This window comes from Natator depressus, chromosome 12 (genome assembly GCF_965152275.1).
Source record: "Natator depressus isolate rNatDep1 chromosome 12, rNatDep2.hap1, whole genome shotgun sequence".
NCBI classification, from domain to species: domain Eukaryota; kingdom Metazoa; phylum Chordata; order Testudines; family Cheloniidae; genus Natator; species Natator depressus.
The window spans coordinates 18847635-18863935 of NC_134245.1; the positions used below are offsets into that span (position 1 = coordinate 18847635).

The 16301-nt window shown below is 37.9% G+C and overlaps 1 protein-coding gene across 4 annotated transcripts in view; it reads right to left on the reverse strand.

Moving 5' to 3' along the window:
* The window catches only part of PHKB (phosphorylase kinase regulatory subunit beta), a 226731-nt gene that overhangs the window by 18647 nt on the left and 191783 nt on the right, over positions 1 to 16301 (reverse strand). For all 4 annotated transcript variants that reach the window (XM_074968662.1, XM_074968660.1, XM_074968661.1 and 1 more), the window contains 4 exons: positions 16133 to 16214; positions 12889 to 12946; positions 10687 to 10777; positions 9222 to 9424 (listed from right to left, as the gene is read on the reverse strand). In XM_074968662.1, the coding sequence (XP_074824763.1) occupies positions 9222 to 9424; positions 10687 to 10777; positions 12889 to 12946; positions 16133 to 16214 (434 nt within the window). The remainder of the gene's footprint in view (positions 1 to 9221; positions 9425 to 10686; positions 10778 to 12888; positions 12947 to 16132; positions 16215 to 16301) is intronic.

Genomic DNA, 16301 nt, shown 5'->3' on the forward strand with positions numbered 1-16301 from the left:
GTTGAGGTAATAGCTTTTATTGGACCAGGGCCGGCTCTACCGTTTTTGCCATCCCAAGCAGCGTGCCAAATTGCCGCCGCTGTGAGTGGCTGAAGAGATAGAAGCTACCGCCGAATTGCCACTGCCGAGGAAACGCCATAATGGCACACGGACTGCCGCCCCTTGCAGATCGCCGCCCCAAGCACCTGCTTGGAATGCTGGTGCCTGGGGCCGGCCCTGTATTGGACCAAGTTCTGCTGGTGAGACAGACAAGCTTACGAGCTTACACTGAGCTCTCTCTCAGGTCTGGGCAAGACCTTTGTGTAAGCTCGAAAGCATCTCTCCCACCAGCAGAAGTTGATCCCTTGCCTACCTTGACTCTCTTTTAGAAGAACTGTCATAAAAAGCATAAAATGTTAAAAGCAAATTATATTTGGATTGTTTAATGGAATATTAAAACTGCTTATAAAAATTGGCATGTTTCCATTACAATACAGTATAAATTAGAATGACATTATTTGCTCACTGGAACTCATCTGGACTGAGTCACCTATCTTCTACTTTACAGATTGAACACAAAATAAGAGCTTGTGTTTACTGTTTAGTTAGCCTCAACTTAATTTACATCTGACATCTTTCAGATATGTTCTTGAAAAGGCGTTGCTGGCCCTGTATTCAAGAATGTAACTAATCAGTAAAATGGCACTTTTACACCATCAGTAGAGCATCACAATGTATTTTAATACATCACTGTTTATTGTTCAAGCCTTTTTTAAATTAACTTTTTTTTTAAATCATTATATAATGTGGTACTCAGATTTTATTAAATTTGGATGACTGTATCACTTCTTCTTTCTCTATAAGAAACTTAATATCAAGACTTCACTGAAACTTGGAAGCTACGTTTGGGTCTGGCACAAATGAAATGCCTCAAAATTCCTGTGTCATACATATGCCGTTTTAATTTAAAAGTGTTTTCTATGAAAGGCTAAAAACTTGAGCAATACCCTTCAGAATACAATTTTCCAGTCTGACATATAAAGTAACAAAAGAGCAACCTCCTTCAAGTTAGTTCTGATATCCATACCTACATACATAAACAGGACAATATATAAAACAAGTATCCAAGATTTTGCACTTAGTGGAATGTCTCTCAAAAATTAAATAAAGGTTTTTTCCCTCTACTAGGTGTAAGATTTCATTACAGAGAAATTTAAGTTATAGTTACTAAAAATATAAAAGACAGATACTAGACTTATAACCTAACAATTAAGTCTGATTTTTCATATGCTCATAAATTCAGTCAGGCTGAGACAGATGTTGTTTATTTCAGCCAATAATTGAACGTGAAGCAAAGAGACATACTTTTAATGGTGCCCACCTTTTGATATGTAGCTCTGATATTCCATTTGTGTATGCCTTTGTATTGTTATATTTAAGAGGAATGCTAATAATAATTCAAAGAGAAATATTGTTTTAGTTCTCTCAGAGTTTCCATGTTTGTAGCAGGGAATTGGAAAGGAAACTGCTTATAATTTCCCAATTCTCTGGCTGTTTCTGTGCCAGCTATAAGCTGCTGTACACTCCACCATCTGACAATTATTCCCAAGGGACCACTTGCTAACTTGTGACTGATAAGTGTGCAGGGCATCCTGACCAGGCCCATTCCCCACACCAGTCATAAGCCTTATGCTGGGCCTGAAGGAGGGAGTAGTATAGGAGCTACCTATATGCCTGCTGGGGACCCTCCTACATGGGGGGGGAACCCTAGTTTGGAAATTGTAGCTGTTTTCCACTCCTCTCTACACCCCCAGAATAGTGCAAAAGTAGTAGAACAAGACTGAGAATCTGTACATAATGCCTACTCATACATTGGGCAAAGATGGGCTCATAGTACATGAGCTGCGTGTTACCACCTTCAACAAATGATTAGCAGATGGGTATACTGGACTTTTTTTTAAAAAAAAAAACTTGCAGTCTCAAACCCCCAGCCTCCCCCGGTAGTCAAAATTACAAGTTATTAATTCAAATAAACTCAAGACAAACTCACTCATGTTTGCCTCTGTTTTAAGAGTGATTCCACAGTACAAACTGAAAAGCTTTGCAGTCTCCATTTAAAACCCTAAATTATTCACACAGTTTCTGTATATGCGTGTAGACTGAATCACTGTTTACAAAACTTTTGAATGCTGAGTCCCCACTTCAGGAAAACGAAACAATTTACATGCCCCAACCCTGCAACTCCACCATGTACTGCTGAAAGTTCAGACATCCTAGTGTATACATCTTCCTTGCCCACACCCCACAAATAGTTCTTATAGCCCCTCATCCCCATGCCCCAAATTTGGGAAATGCTGAGGTAGATTTTCAAAATAGGATACATCATGTTCTTTCTTACATGCTTTGATGAGCCATGAGATAGTTAATGTTGACACTTAAAATTTCATCATTGGCACCTAACTTAAAGCCCATTCCAATGACAATACACTCCTCAAAGCTATTGTTTCAGACTCTACAAACTCATACAGATGTCACTGCATTGCATCAGTTACATTGACTTCATGTTCTGAAAGTTCTCTCTGCAACTATAACTAGAGACTTTTTAAACAAATGAATTCTGAAACTCTAGAAAACAAATGAAAGATATATCCATGTCTCCACACCGAGGGTAGTCCTTTAGGCATGTCTCATCTTACGGGAAACACTGACTTCAATAATACAAGTGCACTTTCAGATATTTTGTTCAGAATATAAAGTCATTCATTCCTCCTTCACTTTCCTGCCAAGTCCTGAGTAGCACCCTGACACCATAGATGTCAGTAACCAGGAACATTTTCCTGATTCCCTTTTGTGCTAGTTATGTCATCAAGTGTGGCAAGGGACTCAAAGTCAGGACGTATGGCAGGATAAGTCATTTTCAACTATAAAAAATATATTGACTTTTAAAGAATAACAAATACATGTCTGTTGGTGATTTAGGATGTTCAACAAAGTTTTTGAATAAAGATTTGAAGCTTATCTTTAAAAATCACCATGCAACCAAGGGTTTGATATTTTGAGTTAATGAGAGAGATGTGCCCCATTTCTCAGTGTGTGGTGAAAGACAGAAACAGGTGTCACCCACATGAAAGCAAGCTGTATTCTACAAGAGATATATTATCAATGAAAACATGGTAATTTGAAGGTTTGTGTACTGCACTTGGATAATAATGATTCAGACAGCCATATGATATGATGATTAATGGATAGTAAGATAGCTATCTACATGGCTAAATCTATCATTACCCCAACTCTCATATCAAAAGTCAGAAGCAAACTCGTAGAAATTGCTTTTAATGGATTATGGGTTCAGAACATCAATTGCATTTATTTTCTTTGCCTGGACAAAGCAATGTCATTGTCCTGTTACTAAAATACAGTAATTACCTTTGGAATCGGTTCACAGACACAAAGATGCAGTTCAGGCATCAATAGGAGTTCACTCACTGACAAGGTATTTTCTGTTTGTAATTGCTTATGTGAGGTGTTCTGACCATATAAAATGGGGAGATGAAAAATGTCTGATATAATAAACCTTTAGAAGTATCTCCTACTAAAACCTGAGTGACAGAGCTTGGGTAGAAAGCAGGTGATTAGACGTTGTTACAGTAATGGGTCTGCCAGGAACTTGATCTTTTTCAACATGAAAGCCAGACTACAAATCAATAATGAGACACCAAATCAAATCATCATCAGACTGGAATACTATTTCTGTGAGAAAGTTAATTTTACTTATTGAAGTGGGTGATAACAGTAAAATGAAATTGAATCTATCATATCATATCATGTCTAGTTGGCAGCCGGTGTCAAGTGGAGTGCCCCAGGGGTCGGTCCTGGGGCCGGTTTTGTTCAATATCTTCATAAATGATCTGGAGGATGGTGTGGATTGCACTCTCAGCAAATTTGCGGATGATACTAAACTGGGAGGAGTGGTAGATACGCTGGAGGGGAGGGATAGGATACCGAAGGACCTAGACAGATTGGAGGATTGGGCCAAAAGAAATCTGATGAGGTTCAATAAGGATAAGTGCAGGGTCCTACACTTAGGACGGAAGAATCCAATGCACCGCTACAGACTAGGGACCGAATGGCTAGGCAGCAGTTCTGCGGAAAAAGACCTAGGGGTGACAGTGGACGAGAAGCTGGATATGAGTCAGCAGTGTGCCCTTGTTGCCAAGAAGGCCAATGGCATTTTGGGATGTATAAGTAGGGGCATAGCGAGCAGATCGAGGGACGTGATCGTTCCCCTCTATTCGACACTGGTGAGGCCTCATCTGGAGTACTGTGTCCAGTTTTGGGCCCCACACTACAAGAAGGATGTGGATAAATTGGAGAGAGTCCAGCGAAGGGCAACAAAAATGATTAGGGGTCTAGAGCACATGACTTATGAGGAGAGGCTGAGGGAGCTGGGATTGTTTAGTCTGCAGAAGAGAAGAATGAGGGGGGATTTGATAGCTGGTTTCAACTACCTGAAAGGGGGTTCCAAAGAGGATGGCTCTAGACTGTTCTCAATGGTAGCAGATGACAGAACGAGGAGTAATGGTCTCAAGTTGCAATGGGGGAGGTTTAGATTGGATATTAGGAAAAACTTTTTCACTAAGAGGGTGGTGAAACACTGGAATGCGTTACCTAGGGAGGTGGTAGAATCTCCTTCCTTAGAGGTTTTTAAGGTCAGGCTTGACAAAGCCCTGGCTGGGATGATTTAACTGGGAATTGGTCCTGCTTCGAGCAGGGGGTTGGACTAGATGACCTTCTGGGGTCCCTTCCAACCCTGATATTCTATGATTCTATGATTCTATAGGATGAAACCTTGGAACAGAGAGGAACACTGACACACTGGATTGGTTTAAAGAAGATTCTGGGGTGAGTAATGTGAATAAGCAGACATTGCAGAAAGTATGTTTTACAATGAAAAAAAACTGTTGCACTTATGAGTGACTCTACCAAATATGAACTCTTAATAAAACCAGTATTTTAGTATGACTAAAGATAAGTTGACTTGAAAACATTGCTACTGCCTATGTGTACCTTGCAAATTATCCATATACTTGCAGTTACATTCCTTCTGGAATGTCTGCCAAAGAACAGTTATCTACTCTACAGTAAATGTGGTCTTCAAGATGTGTTGTTGGCATGTATTCCTCTTCTGGTGTGCATGTGCTCCATGCACACAAAATCATAACCTTTTCAGTAGCAGTGTCCATTAGGGCCATACCTGTACCCTGCACACCCTGTGGCTGAGGTCATAAAGGGCAGGGCATCTGCAATTGTTTTCCAGTTCCTTCGCTAAAAGATGATCTAGATTGCTAGGAACTCCATTGTAGTGGGGAGGAGGCTGGGTTGTAGAATACACATGGACAAACATCTCAAAGAACCACAGTTATTGTAGGGTAACAAACCATTCTTTCTTCTTTGCGTGACTGTCTACGTATCTTCCACTTTGGGTGACTCACATGCAATAACTCATCATGGAGGTGGGTACTCAGCCTACTGAAGCAGTGAGTGCAGGACATCTGTACTGAAGTGGGCATCATATCTGGAGCCCTATACCAAGCAGTAATACTGAGTGAAGGTGTGAACTGAACTCCACGTAGTTGCTTTGCAAATCTCCAAAATAAGGATACCTTTCAATGAGGCAGCCTGAGCTCTGGTGGAATAGGTCCTAAACTGTCCAGATGGGTCTAAGTGGCCCACCATGTAGCATGTCTTAATATAATCTGAGACCCATTTTGACAGTCTGAGTGAAGATTGGTTGTCACTTCATTCTATCAACAAATGCTATGAACAATCTAGGAGAGTTTCTCAACAGCTTTGTTCTGTCCAGATAGTAAGAAAGAGGCCTGACATCCAAGGTGTGAAGTTTAGCTTCTGCTCATGTGATGCAAGGCTTGGAGAGGAAGACAGGTAGATGGGTCATCCAATTTATATTAAAGTCAGAAATGACTTTAGGTAAAAGCTTCTGGCAAAGTCTTCATGTAACTTTGTCCTTGAGGAATAACACAAAGTGGTCCTTCCATAAAGGCCTGAACCTCTCCTATATTTCTGGCTGATGTTACAGCAACTAGGAAGGCAATCTTCATGGAGAAATGGTACAAGAAGCAGGTCACCAAGACCTCAAAGGAAGCTCCTGCCAAACCTGTTAAAACAATGTTGAGGTCTCAGCACAATGGAGTCTCTTTGGTGGGATGACATGAATGAGAGCTTTGTGAAATCTATCCACTCTTGGATGAGAGAAGACAGTTTGGCCTCCCAGTACAGGATGGTGAGCAGAGATAGCCACCAGGTATACTCTTACAGAGTTGATGGAGAGGTCCAGATGCTTTCAGATGAGCATGTAGTCCAGGAAATGACTGCCTAGGAAGGAGTACTGCAGAAAGGGATCTGGGGATCATAGTGGACCACAAGCTAAATATGAGTCAACAGTGTAATGCTGTTGCAAAACAAGAGAACATCATTCTGGGATGTATTAGCAGGACTGTTATAAGCAAGACACAAGAAGTAATTCTTCCACTCTATTCCGCTCTGATTAGGCCTCAACTGGAGTATTGTGTCCAGTTCTGCGTGCCACATTTCAGGAAGGATGTGGACAAATTGGAGAGTCCAGAGAAGAGCAACAAAAATGATTAAAGGGCTAGATAAAGGGCTAGAAAACATGACCTATGAGGGAAGATTGAAAAAATTGGTTTGTTTAGTCTGGAAAAGAGAAGACTGAGAGGGGACATGATAACAGTTTTCAAGTATGTGAAAGGTTGTTACAAGGAGGAGGAGGAAGAAAAATTGTTTTTCTTAACTGCTGAGGATAGGACAAGAAGCAATGGGCTTAAATTGAAGCAAGGAAGGTTTAGATTGGACATCAGGAAAAACTTCCTGTCAGGGTGATTAAGCACTGGAATAAATTGCCTAGGGAGACTGTGGAATCTCCATCATCGGAGATTTTTAAGAGCAGGTTAGACAAACACCCATCAAGAATGGTCTAGATAATTAGTCCTGCTATGAGTGCAGGGGACTGGACTAGTTGATCTCTCGAAGTCCCTTCCAGTTCTATGATTCTATGATGTCAGACAGCAGTGCTTTAAAAGGGAGATAGATGATTATCTAATGCCCTGATGGAGAAACTCTTCCATTTAGTGGGACAGGCAAGTCTGGTGGAGTCATTTCTGCTGCAAGCCAGGATGTTTTCAACTGCTAGAGAGCAGAATTTGTCAGTGGATGTCAGCCAGCCAGCATCCAGGCTGTGAGATGCAGGGATGTTGGCTTCGGGTATAGATTTGTCCCTCCAATTGTGTGATCACATCTGGTTGTATCAGGAACACAATCGGGGAGCCATGCTGACAGGATCATGAGGTTGGAATACCAAAACTGCCTGGGCCTTGCTGGGGCTATTGTTGTTAGGTCTGCATCTTGTCTGATCTTCCTCAGGATTCCTGGTATCAAAGGAATTGGTGAGTAGGAATACATGCATCCCAGTGAACATGGAATCAGAAAGAGGTCTGACAGGCGCACTCTACTCGATGTTTTCGGCGCACTCTACTCGACTCCTTCTTGACCCTCTTCCCAGACTTAGAGGGTGGAAACTTTCCCTTGACTGTTTCCTCTCTGGAAGCTTTGTATTTCTTCCTTGGTACAGGTAAGGGAGAACAGTGCTGGGATTTGCCAATATCTGCAGGTGTTTCTCTCACTTAAGCTGCAGCACATGACACTGAGTAAGACTAGGACAGCTCTGACAGTAGCTTGAGAGCTGCCTCCGTCAGCAGGAGCTTCAGTTTAGCTTCCCTATCCTTCTTCATCCTAGGCTCGAACACCCTGCAAATCTAGCACCAGTACTTCACATGTGCTTTCCCCAAGCACTTCAGGGAGCTACGGTGCGGGTTGCTCACTGGCAGAGGCCTGGAGCAAGCAGCACATGACTTGAAACCTGGTGACTGGGGTATACCTTGATACCAGGAATGGGGGGGGGGGGAGAATGAGGGAGGGGGGAAACATGTCCCTTTTTTTTTTTTTTAAACACACACACACACACACACACACACACAATCTCTCTCTTTCCCAAAGATACCACATGGAACCTCCTATATGGTTCCCAAGCGAAGCAGTGATTAATTTAAAACTGTTCTGGTATAAAACAGAGTTCCAATGACCATTTCAGGTTGTAAGAAAGAACTGAGCAGGTCTAGGGGTGGCTCTGCCTTTAATATCGTCACGCAGTGGCATGCGGCAGCAGAATGAGCTCAAGTCACCCAACTGGTACCGCTGAGGCAAGCAGCTTCCAACAGTCATGTACTGGACACACCCACACTAAGAGTGCAATGTACATGTGCAATCACTTCAAGAACTAAGAAAGTTTAAGCTTTCCATTAAGTTTTTTCTTCATGATGATGCTCCTCTACTGTACATAAATACAATTTTACATGATACTAGAATTAAATTTTTAACTTTACTGACATAGCATTTAAAGAAAAGAAGTAATATTTCTCATCTAAAGTATATGGTGAATATAGAAAAGCAAAAATAAAACAGCAGGGGACCTATTTTTAGAATAAATTAAACATATATAGTTCACATGAAATCTAAGAAGCTTCAGCACAAAATTAGTAATTCAGAAGATGAGGATGTTATCCAACAAAAATAATATAAATTAAATCTGAAAAAGGTAAATCAGCAGTCAAGCAGAAACTACTTGAGAAAGAAAAGATAGCATCATAAAATCTCAGAAAATAGCCTCTACTTTAAAAGCTTTGTTTAGATGTAATAAAGTGACTCCACCATGTAACACTGCATAAAAGTAATACTCGTTATACTGCACACTGTATACAGCTTGGCACAGTAACGTGAATCTTACTGTGACTTGCGTGATAAAAATGTTTTAATAGAGCTAGTACAGAAGAACTATATCCTGCTGAATGATCTGAAGTTTGGGTTGGAAAGACAAGTATATTCTCTGAAAAAGAACATGTATGTGATATTTACCTGAACTAATTCTAATTTAGCTGGAAATATTACTATAGCAGAATACATGTTACATTAAACTAAGTGCAAAATAAACTAAGACTTAATGCAAAATATAATAAATAAATAAAAGCTTCAGTATATTTGCTTAAATAAGTCACTAGCGCACCAGGGCCCTGATCTTAGCTGGGGCATCTTGTTGCTACCATAATACAAATAAATAATAAAAAAATAAGAAACAAAGACATGTTACTGACCCAACTCGTATTTTTAACATGCCACTAAATAGTTCAGGTGAGTTTGAGATGATCCAGCCAACATGAATGACAAGTTCTTGTTGAATTACAGCTTCCCTCTCATCCTGTAAATTACACTTGTCGTAGAGGATGTTCTTAATCACTCCTGGAGACAAGGGATTAGAAATAACTTCTTCTTCATGGCCAAAAGCTCCAAGAGTCACCTAAGAACATATTAGCAACAATGTAGGGGAAAAAACAGGAACAACAGATGACAATTATAAGTTAGACTTCATAGTCTAAGCTTTTCCTCGTAGTATTAAAACTGCATTCGGGGCAAAATATAGTGTGGTGTCAACTGATTGGTAAGAGTAACTGGCCCAACAGAAAGAAACCTTAGTAGGCCATCACTTTATTTTGGAACAGGTTGGATAACATGTATCCTTGACTGTTTGACTTTTCTAGATAGTACTTTCCTTTCCCAGGTCATAACTTTCTAGCAAGCCTTCCTTAAAATTAAGGAATCATGATTCTTGTTACTGTTTTCTTAATATTTTTTTTTCCAAAATTGTGTTCTAGGTTTTAAAATTCTAATGCAATCAAGATATTGGATTAGTTAGCCAAAAGAAAAACATGCTTAAAAATGTAAAATTTTAAAATTTCACATTTACTGTAAGTGAAACAGAGAAACACACACTCTTCCTGACATTTAAAAAAATCTACATTAAAAATGTTTTGACCAGGACAGGTTAATAAAAAAAGGTGAAAATAAGCAACTACAAACCACTCTACATGCACATTGACTTTCCTACATAGCACCAGAAGCATGCTACCAGCCCTTCGTGTTTGGAATAACTTCATGATGAAACGGCCCAATATATATATATTTTTCGAATTGAAAGAAACTTTTTATAATCATATTATAATTACTTTAAACTTTTTGTGCCAGGAGGGCAAACAATAGTCCAGTTTAGGGTCTAGGACTAAGGCAGAGGTGTAAAGACAGAAAAATGTGAATGGTGAAAAGCTCCCCACTTACTGGCTACTCATAGTACACAATTTACTAATATTCTTTTTAGCTTTTTAGGTTCTATATATTAACTTTTTCTTTAAATAATGTTTTACTACTTGCTTCAATGTCCTTTTGTATACTAATTCCTCCTTAAAATTTCTCACATATATTCCCCCTTAACTTTAATTGCAGCATGTCTCTCTCCTCTTCCCCATCTAGTTCTGGTCTTCTCAACTATCTACTCTGTGTTGCTCTCAACTTCATTAGATATGCATTCATTTCTTAGCACAAGTATATGCAGAACATTATATTTACTAATTTTTATTTTACTCAGTTCTTTTGTTATTTAATAAATGAGCTTTTTGAGTCTTGTACTTTTTAAAGTATCTGAGACCTACAAAATGAAAGAGCCTATATAGATTTTTTTCTCTTGATCATCATTGCTGAATGCAATTCTGAAAAATGCAGACTTACCTGTTTGCCCTGAACTAAAACATTAGTAATAGATGGTGCAAGGCTGTCCACTAGTTTACCTAAAAGGCTTGCTGCGAAGCGCACAACAGACCTGAGGGCAGAAAACAGAGCAATCCCACTGGATATCAAATGCTAGTTTAATGAATTCAAATATGTGTTTGAATTTTGTCACCACATTTGATAAGTCCCAAAAGACTAACCATGAATATACATATAATTTTTTGAAATGTCACTTTATACAGTTTTTCTTTTTTATTAATCACTAGAGCAAGTATTCAATAATAGCTGTATTGGGAACAGTTAGAACTCATTAAACTATGGACTGCAAATAATAAGCTGGCTTTCTTTTCTCTCACAACATGTTAAGAGAACAGCATGTTATCATTATTTCTTCTATCAAAGAATGTCTGTTTTTGTTTGCCACCAATTTGCAATTAGTGAAAAATTTCTCTTTGGTAGATGTTTAGGTTTGTTTTTGAAAGATTTAGAAATTTTCAAGCAAACCATATTACTCAATCTTTGCAAAGGAAATAAAGCATTTAACTTCTCAGAAAGTTATACTGAAAGATTAGGCAAAAAATTTTGTTGTAAGAGTAAGTACAGCATGTGCAACAAATATTTAAATGACATTTTTGACAATTTTTGCCTCATGGCAATATTTTATATGTAAGCGATGAAAAGAAGGGAATCATGTAAAGTGCTGGGTTTAAAACTGGCTGCAAATTTCAAAAATAACTAGAATTACACAGTATTATTACTATTAAAAAGTAATATTTAACTTTATAAACCATAATTTCATGACAAAATGGAAACTGAAGTTTAAGCTGAGTTTAAGCTTTTCTTACATGGGGTTTGTAGCTGCAAAGAATCATTTATCAAGAGAGTTAATGAACAAGTTACAATATTCAATAAAGTTAGTACAAAATCCATCAACCCAACTGATACTGACTTCTGTGAAAAATGGTGTGCACTCTTTGAAAATCAAGAGCAAAGCATTTCAAAACTGCGCTAGCTGATCCATCAAAATGCAAGTAAGCCAACAAATCTCAAGCAGCACTATTTAAGACCTCTGTGCACTTTACCTGTTTCCCATGTACCAGCAAAGTAGTAATATGTGTGGCTATAGAGGAAGCAAATTTCTGTGTAAATGCAGCACTGTAGCGTACCATCAACCTAGGTATGTCGTATGACAATCATAAAAGAGAAATAAAAAATAAGACTTTACATATTTTAGTTTTATAAAATGCCTCAGTTTTCTAAGTATTAAAAATACCAACAATGAAAACATTTGGCTTATAAGTGGATACAGGTCCATTTCATTTTATTAACTGACTAAAACTAAAAAACTGAAATCAATTCTTGTATTTATGTAATTAATATCTTTTCCAAAAAAACACCTTATTGGTTAACAGTATTTACAAGGTGAGAGTGGGCTTCATCTTAGGCTCAAATCTTGTTTTCTATACTAAATAATGAGATTTCTATTCAACTTTCAGTCTGAATAAAGCAATTACTCAAACTACATGTAAATACTATACTTTACTTTCCCAACCCTTTAAAAATTATTTTGGTAAAGCCATCATTAACCCAAATGTCTTCAGGAACAATAAGCAGTAAGCTGCATAAATGTAACTACTTTTGTTATTAATTTAATTTTTTTGACTACCAACCTTGCTACTGAAAGCCATTATTTTATACTGTTGTAACATTCTCCCCAAAAGATGACCATGTCAATTACCCTACTAATTCTAATTCTTTTTATTTGACTAGTACTGTATGTTTACCATGCAAATGGTTAAACGGACATATTTTAACACAATTCTACAAGAAAAAGTAATACCAGTCACCCTGATTTCAGGGACAATGTCGACAATCACAGTTTATATTAATGGGTCTTCACATGGCTACAGACCAATTTATGAAGAATAACATTTATTGCTCTGATCACTGAGCCCTTTGCTTTGTGATATATTTGTGACAGGAACAAGGTACATCACATAGACATTAATTTCCATTTGTTTCTTTATGTTAAGAGATACAGGCTAGATCTTCAGCTGGTGTAAACTGGTATGGCTGAACTGAAGTCAGTAGAGCTGTGCTTCTTTACATTACCTAAAACTCTGGCCTTATGTTTCGTAAACACGCGGAAAACAACATTTGTCTGTCAAACAAAAGTGAAACACAAAGATATTATATACAAACCAGAGCTTTTTGCTGCCAGCTCGTCTATAGATTCTTTCAATCTGATCAGAAACAGTACCTAAACACATGAAAAAAATAAAAGCTGTAGTGACTTTTATTCAGCAACAATAAAATAAGTTTGATAGAGATGTTAGTTAATTTTGGACCAGATTCAGTAAAGCACTTAAGTACATGTTTAACTTTAAAGTTTAAATTTAACCTGCCACCTAGTCATCACCTGTGTCCTTTGACACCACTCAAGTAACTCTGACTAATTTTCGTCAAACCTGTTGGGATACCATAAGAAAACTCAATAAATCAAATGTTCTACAGCATTTTATAATTTTCATATAAGCAGCCAGCTAAAATACATGTAACATAAGAAAATAAAGTTGGTTTCTTTTCTGTTGCTAAGTATATAATAACTTTTCCTAAATGTGAATTATTGGCTTATTTTTCAAAGATTTTCTTTTTGATGACTACCTTGAAGGATGTCTGAAGATTTAAATAGACCAAAAATGGGCATTGGTAAGAATGTCTAGAAAATGAAGTCTGACAGTTTTATTACAAATAGACTAGTAATGCAGCAGCAGTTATAATAGCTCAATATGCATTATTATACAATATTGCACTGCTCAGAACTAGTTTCCTATATCACCCTCCCCCAAATCCACAGGCCCTGCTGCACTAATTTTGCCTCAATGGTAAAGGATGGAGAACTGGGAGTTGCACTGGGGACCACTCAGTGAGAAGTCAGAGTGGGTGCTGATAACCATTCAATTCCTTAGGCTTGAAATATCCATCAGATTTAAAATTCATAGATGAGATGCACTTATATCCACCCCCCAGGTGTAGCAGCAACCTTCCTTCAATAGGCAATGTAGGGTGCATGAGAGAGTTGATTTGCAAGATCATAGCTTGTGGACATGTAAATCTGAAGGCCCTGGGCATGTCAGCTGGAAGGACTTAGGTCCTTCAAACCATTATTGGTAGAAGTGGAGGTTAGGGAGGAAGAGAATATTTTATTTATTTATTTGTGTACAACACATATTCAGTGTTGAATGTCAGTCTCACTGCCCGTGTGGGATAGCCTAAGAAATTAGCTGGCCAGGGACTCTAGTCAATGATTTGTACTGTTTAATGCAAGATCAGTAGTTAATAAAGTTATCACTATCCACTACTTCATCTTGGATGAGGCCTCTGATTTGCACAGATTAGTACTATCTGATCAGAAGGCAATGCAAGAATTTTATTAAGCCCAGAGGTCTCCAGATGAGTACCTGCTTCATTATGAGCTGAGGATCAGGGAGATGAGGTGATTGTGTTGGTTGCAACTAACCTTCAATGTGGGAGGTTTCCTATGAACATTTTCCATTAGAGCAAGAAATTACATATTCAGAGTAATGACCACAGAAAGCTACAGAGGTGTCTACGCCCACAACAAATTACTTTCCAGACAATTTGGGGTTGTGGGAGGGTGAACACCTCCCTGATGTTCAGAAGTAGACCACGTGTCTGGATACAGTGGCCAAAATTCACAAAATCTTAAACATGTTTTTATAATACAATGAATCAACCTTTCACACATCCTTTATACCTGTCAAAAATGCACGTGTTCTGGAACACCCTATTCAGTGCACTCTCAAAAACTTTAAGAGTTGCTATCTTTGCTGATCCAAGCTTGTATATTTTAGGGGTTTGGATGAGTTGGTATTACCAGTTAACATTAAGAAATTGACTGCAGTAACTATTTTAGTGACCAAAAGAGTTATTTTTAGAAAATGGAAATCTGCAATTCCTCCCTCATATACCGACTAGCTTAGTGAGCTCTCTACTACTCCACTAATGGAAAAAAATGATTGTGTCTAATAGAAACACTTGGAAGAAATATGAGGGTGTCTTTTCACACATGGAACTATTGCATACTTTTGCAGTTTAGTATATTAGTCCCTGATGCTCATAAGATATCACAGAATATCAGGGTTGGAAGGGACCTCAGGAGGTCATCTAGTCCAACCCCCTGTTCACTTACATGTTCTCACTTATTTAACTATTTAGTCACTTTAGCAATTGATGCCCTGCACAACCTCTATGGATTAAGGGTTTTTGTTTGTTTGCTTGTTTTTGTTTTGTTTTCCAGGTTTTACAAATAATGAATACTGAATGTTGTTATTTATATGATATTTCCATCTTGTGAATATATTCATATATGTTTTGTTTTGTGTTTATATTGTATATATATTTACAATATAAACACAAAACAAATAAAAATAAAGTTAAATAAAACAATATTGTTAAATAAAAACAATAAAAATAAAGTTAAAAAAATAAAATACAATGAAGCATGTTGTATTTTTTACTACTTTCCAGGATGTGTATTATACCGCGATACTGCATATAAGGTGTATTTATATTACAAGTGCCAAGTCTCCATCATGTGCACTAACATAGAATTAGACCATCTTCAGGTAGAGCTCTGTGAAATAAAGTAGTGGGTAAACTATAATACCCTATGATTATCCAAGGGAGAAAATGTGAAGCAGAGTCCTAATTCCACCTCTGATTACCTCTTTCTCTGGGATGTGTCTGTGGGTTGAGGGGTGGGAAACAGTTTACAGCAGCCCTTGAAAGGGTACAGCTCACACCACTGGCCTGTATGGAGCCATAGCTCCCCCACTCCCCAACCCTTATTTTCCCCTTCCCATCCGTTTGCTTCCTGAGGGAAGCAGAGCTGGTCCCAATCTACCACTATCTAGATTAGCGTTATTGGATTATTATTATCTTATGTTTCGCAATGTCTTATGTGTATTTAAATTCTGCATTTTAATACAAAACTTTGATATAAAACTGAAGCAGAATAACCTCTATAGATAATATTTTGAAATAAAATCTGATTTTACAAAATAAGGATCCATAAAAGATTCCTGATACATTTTAGACTAAGAGGCAGAGGCACACACAACCTGTCTTCAGCTTCATTTTATTATACAAAATCAAACCCTTTCTGACAAAAATTGTTTGCTCAGAATTATGAATAGGCAACATGCTGCATGCAAACAATTTAAAGGAGTTAATAGATTTAACAGCTCATTCCACTCTACAGTATATTGATGTGCATTTTCCATCTAAAGCAGAAACTGCTTTAATAGAGAAGAAAATAGCTACACAACTTTTTGTAACCAGGTCCATTATTCATGTTCATTAGAACTACACAGAAAACTGCCTCCTCTAATATTTAGAATAGTCACATGAAAGGATATCTCACCTTCCTTGGTGATGAAATTCGGTCCTTCCTTTTTGAGCAAAATACTCAACAGAATTGCTTGACTTGCTAGGCAATTGCAGTCCTAAAAAAGAACAACTTTCAGATTTAAATGACTAGAAAAGGCATCACAGTTATTACAAATTCCACACGAACCAGAAGACAATTGTTT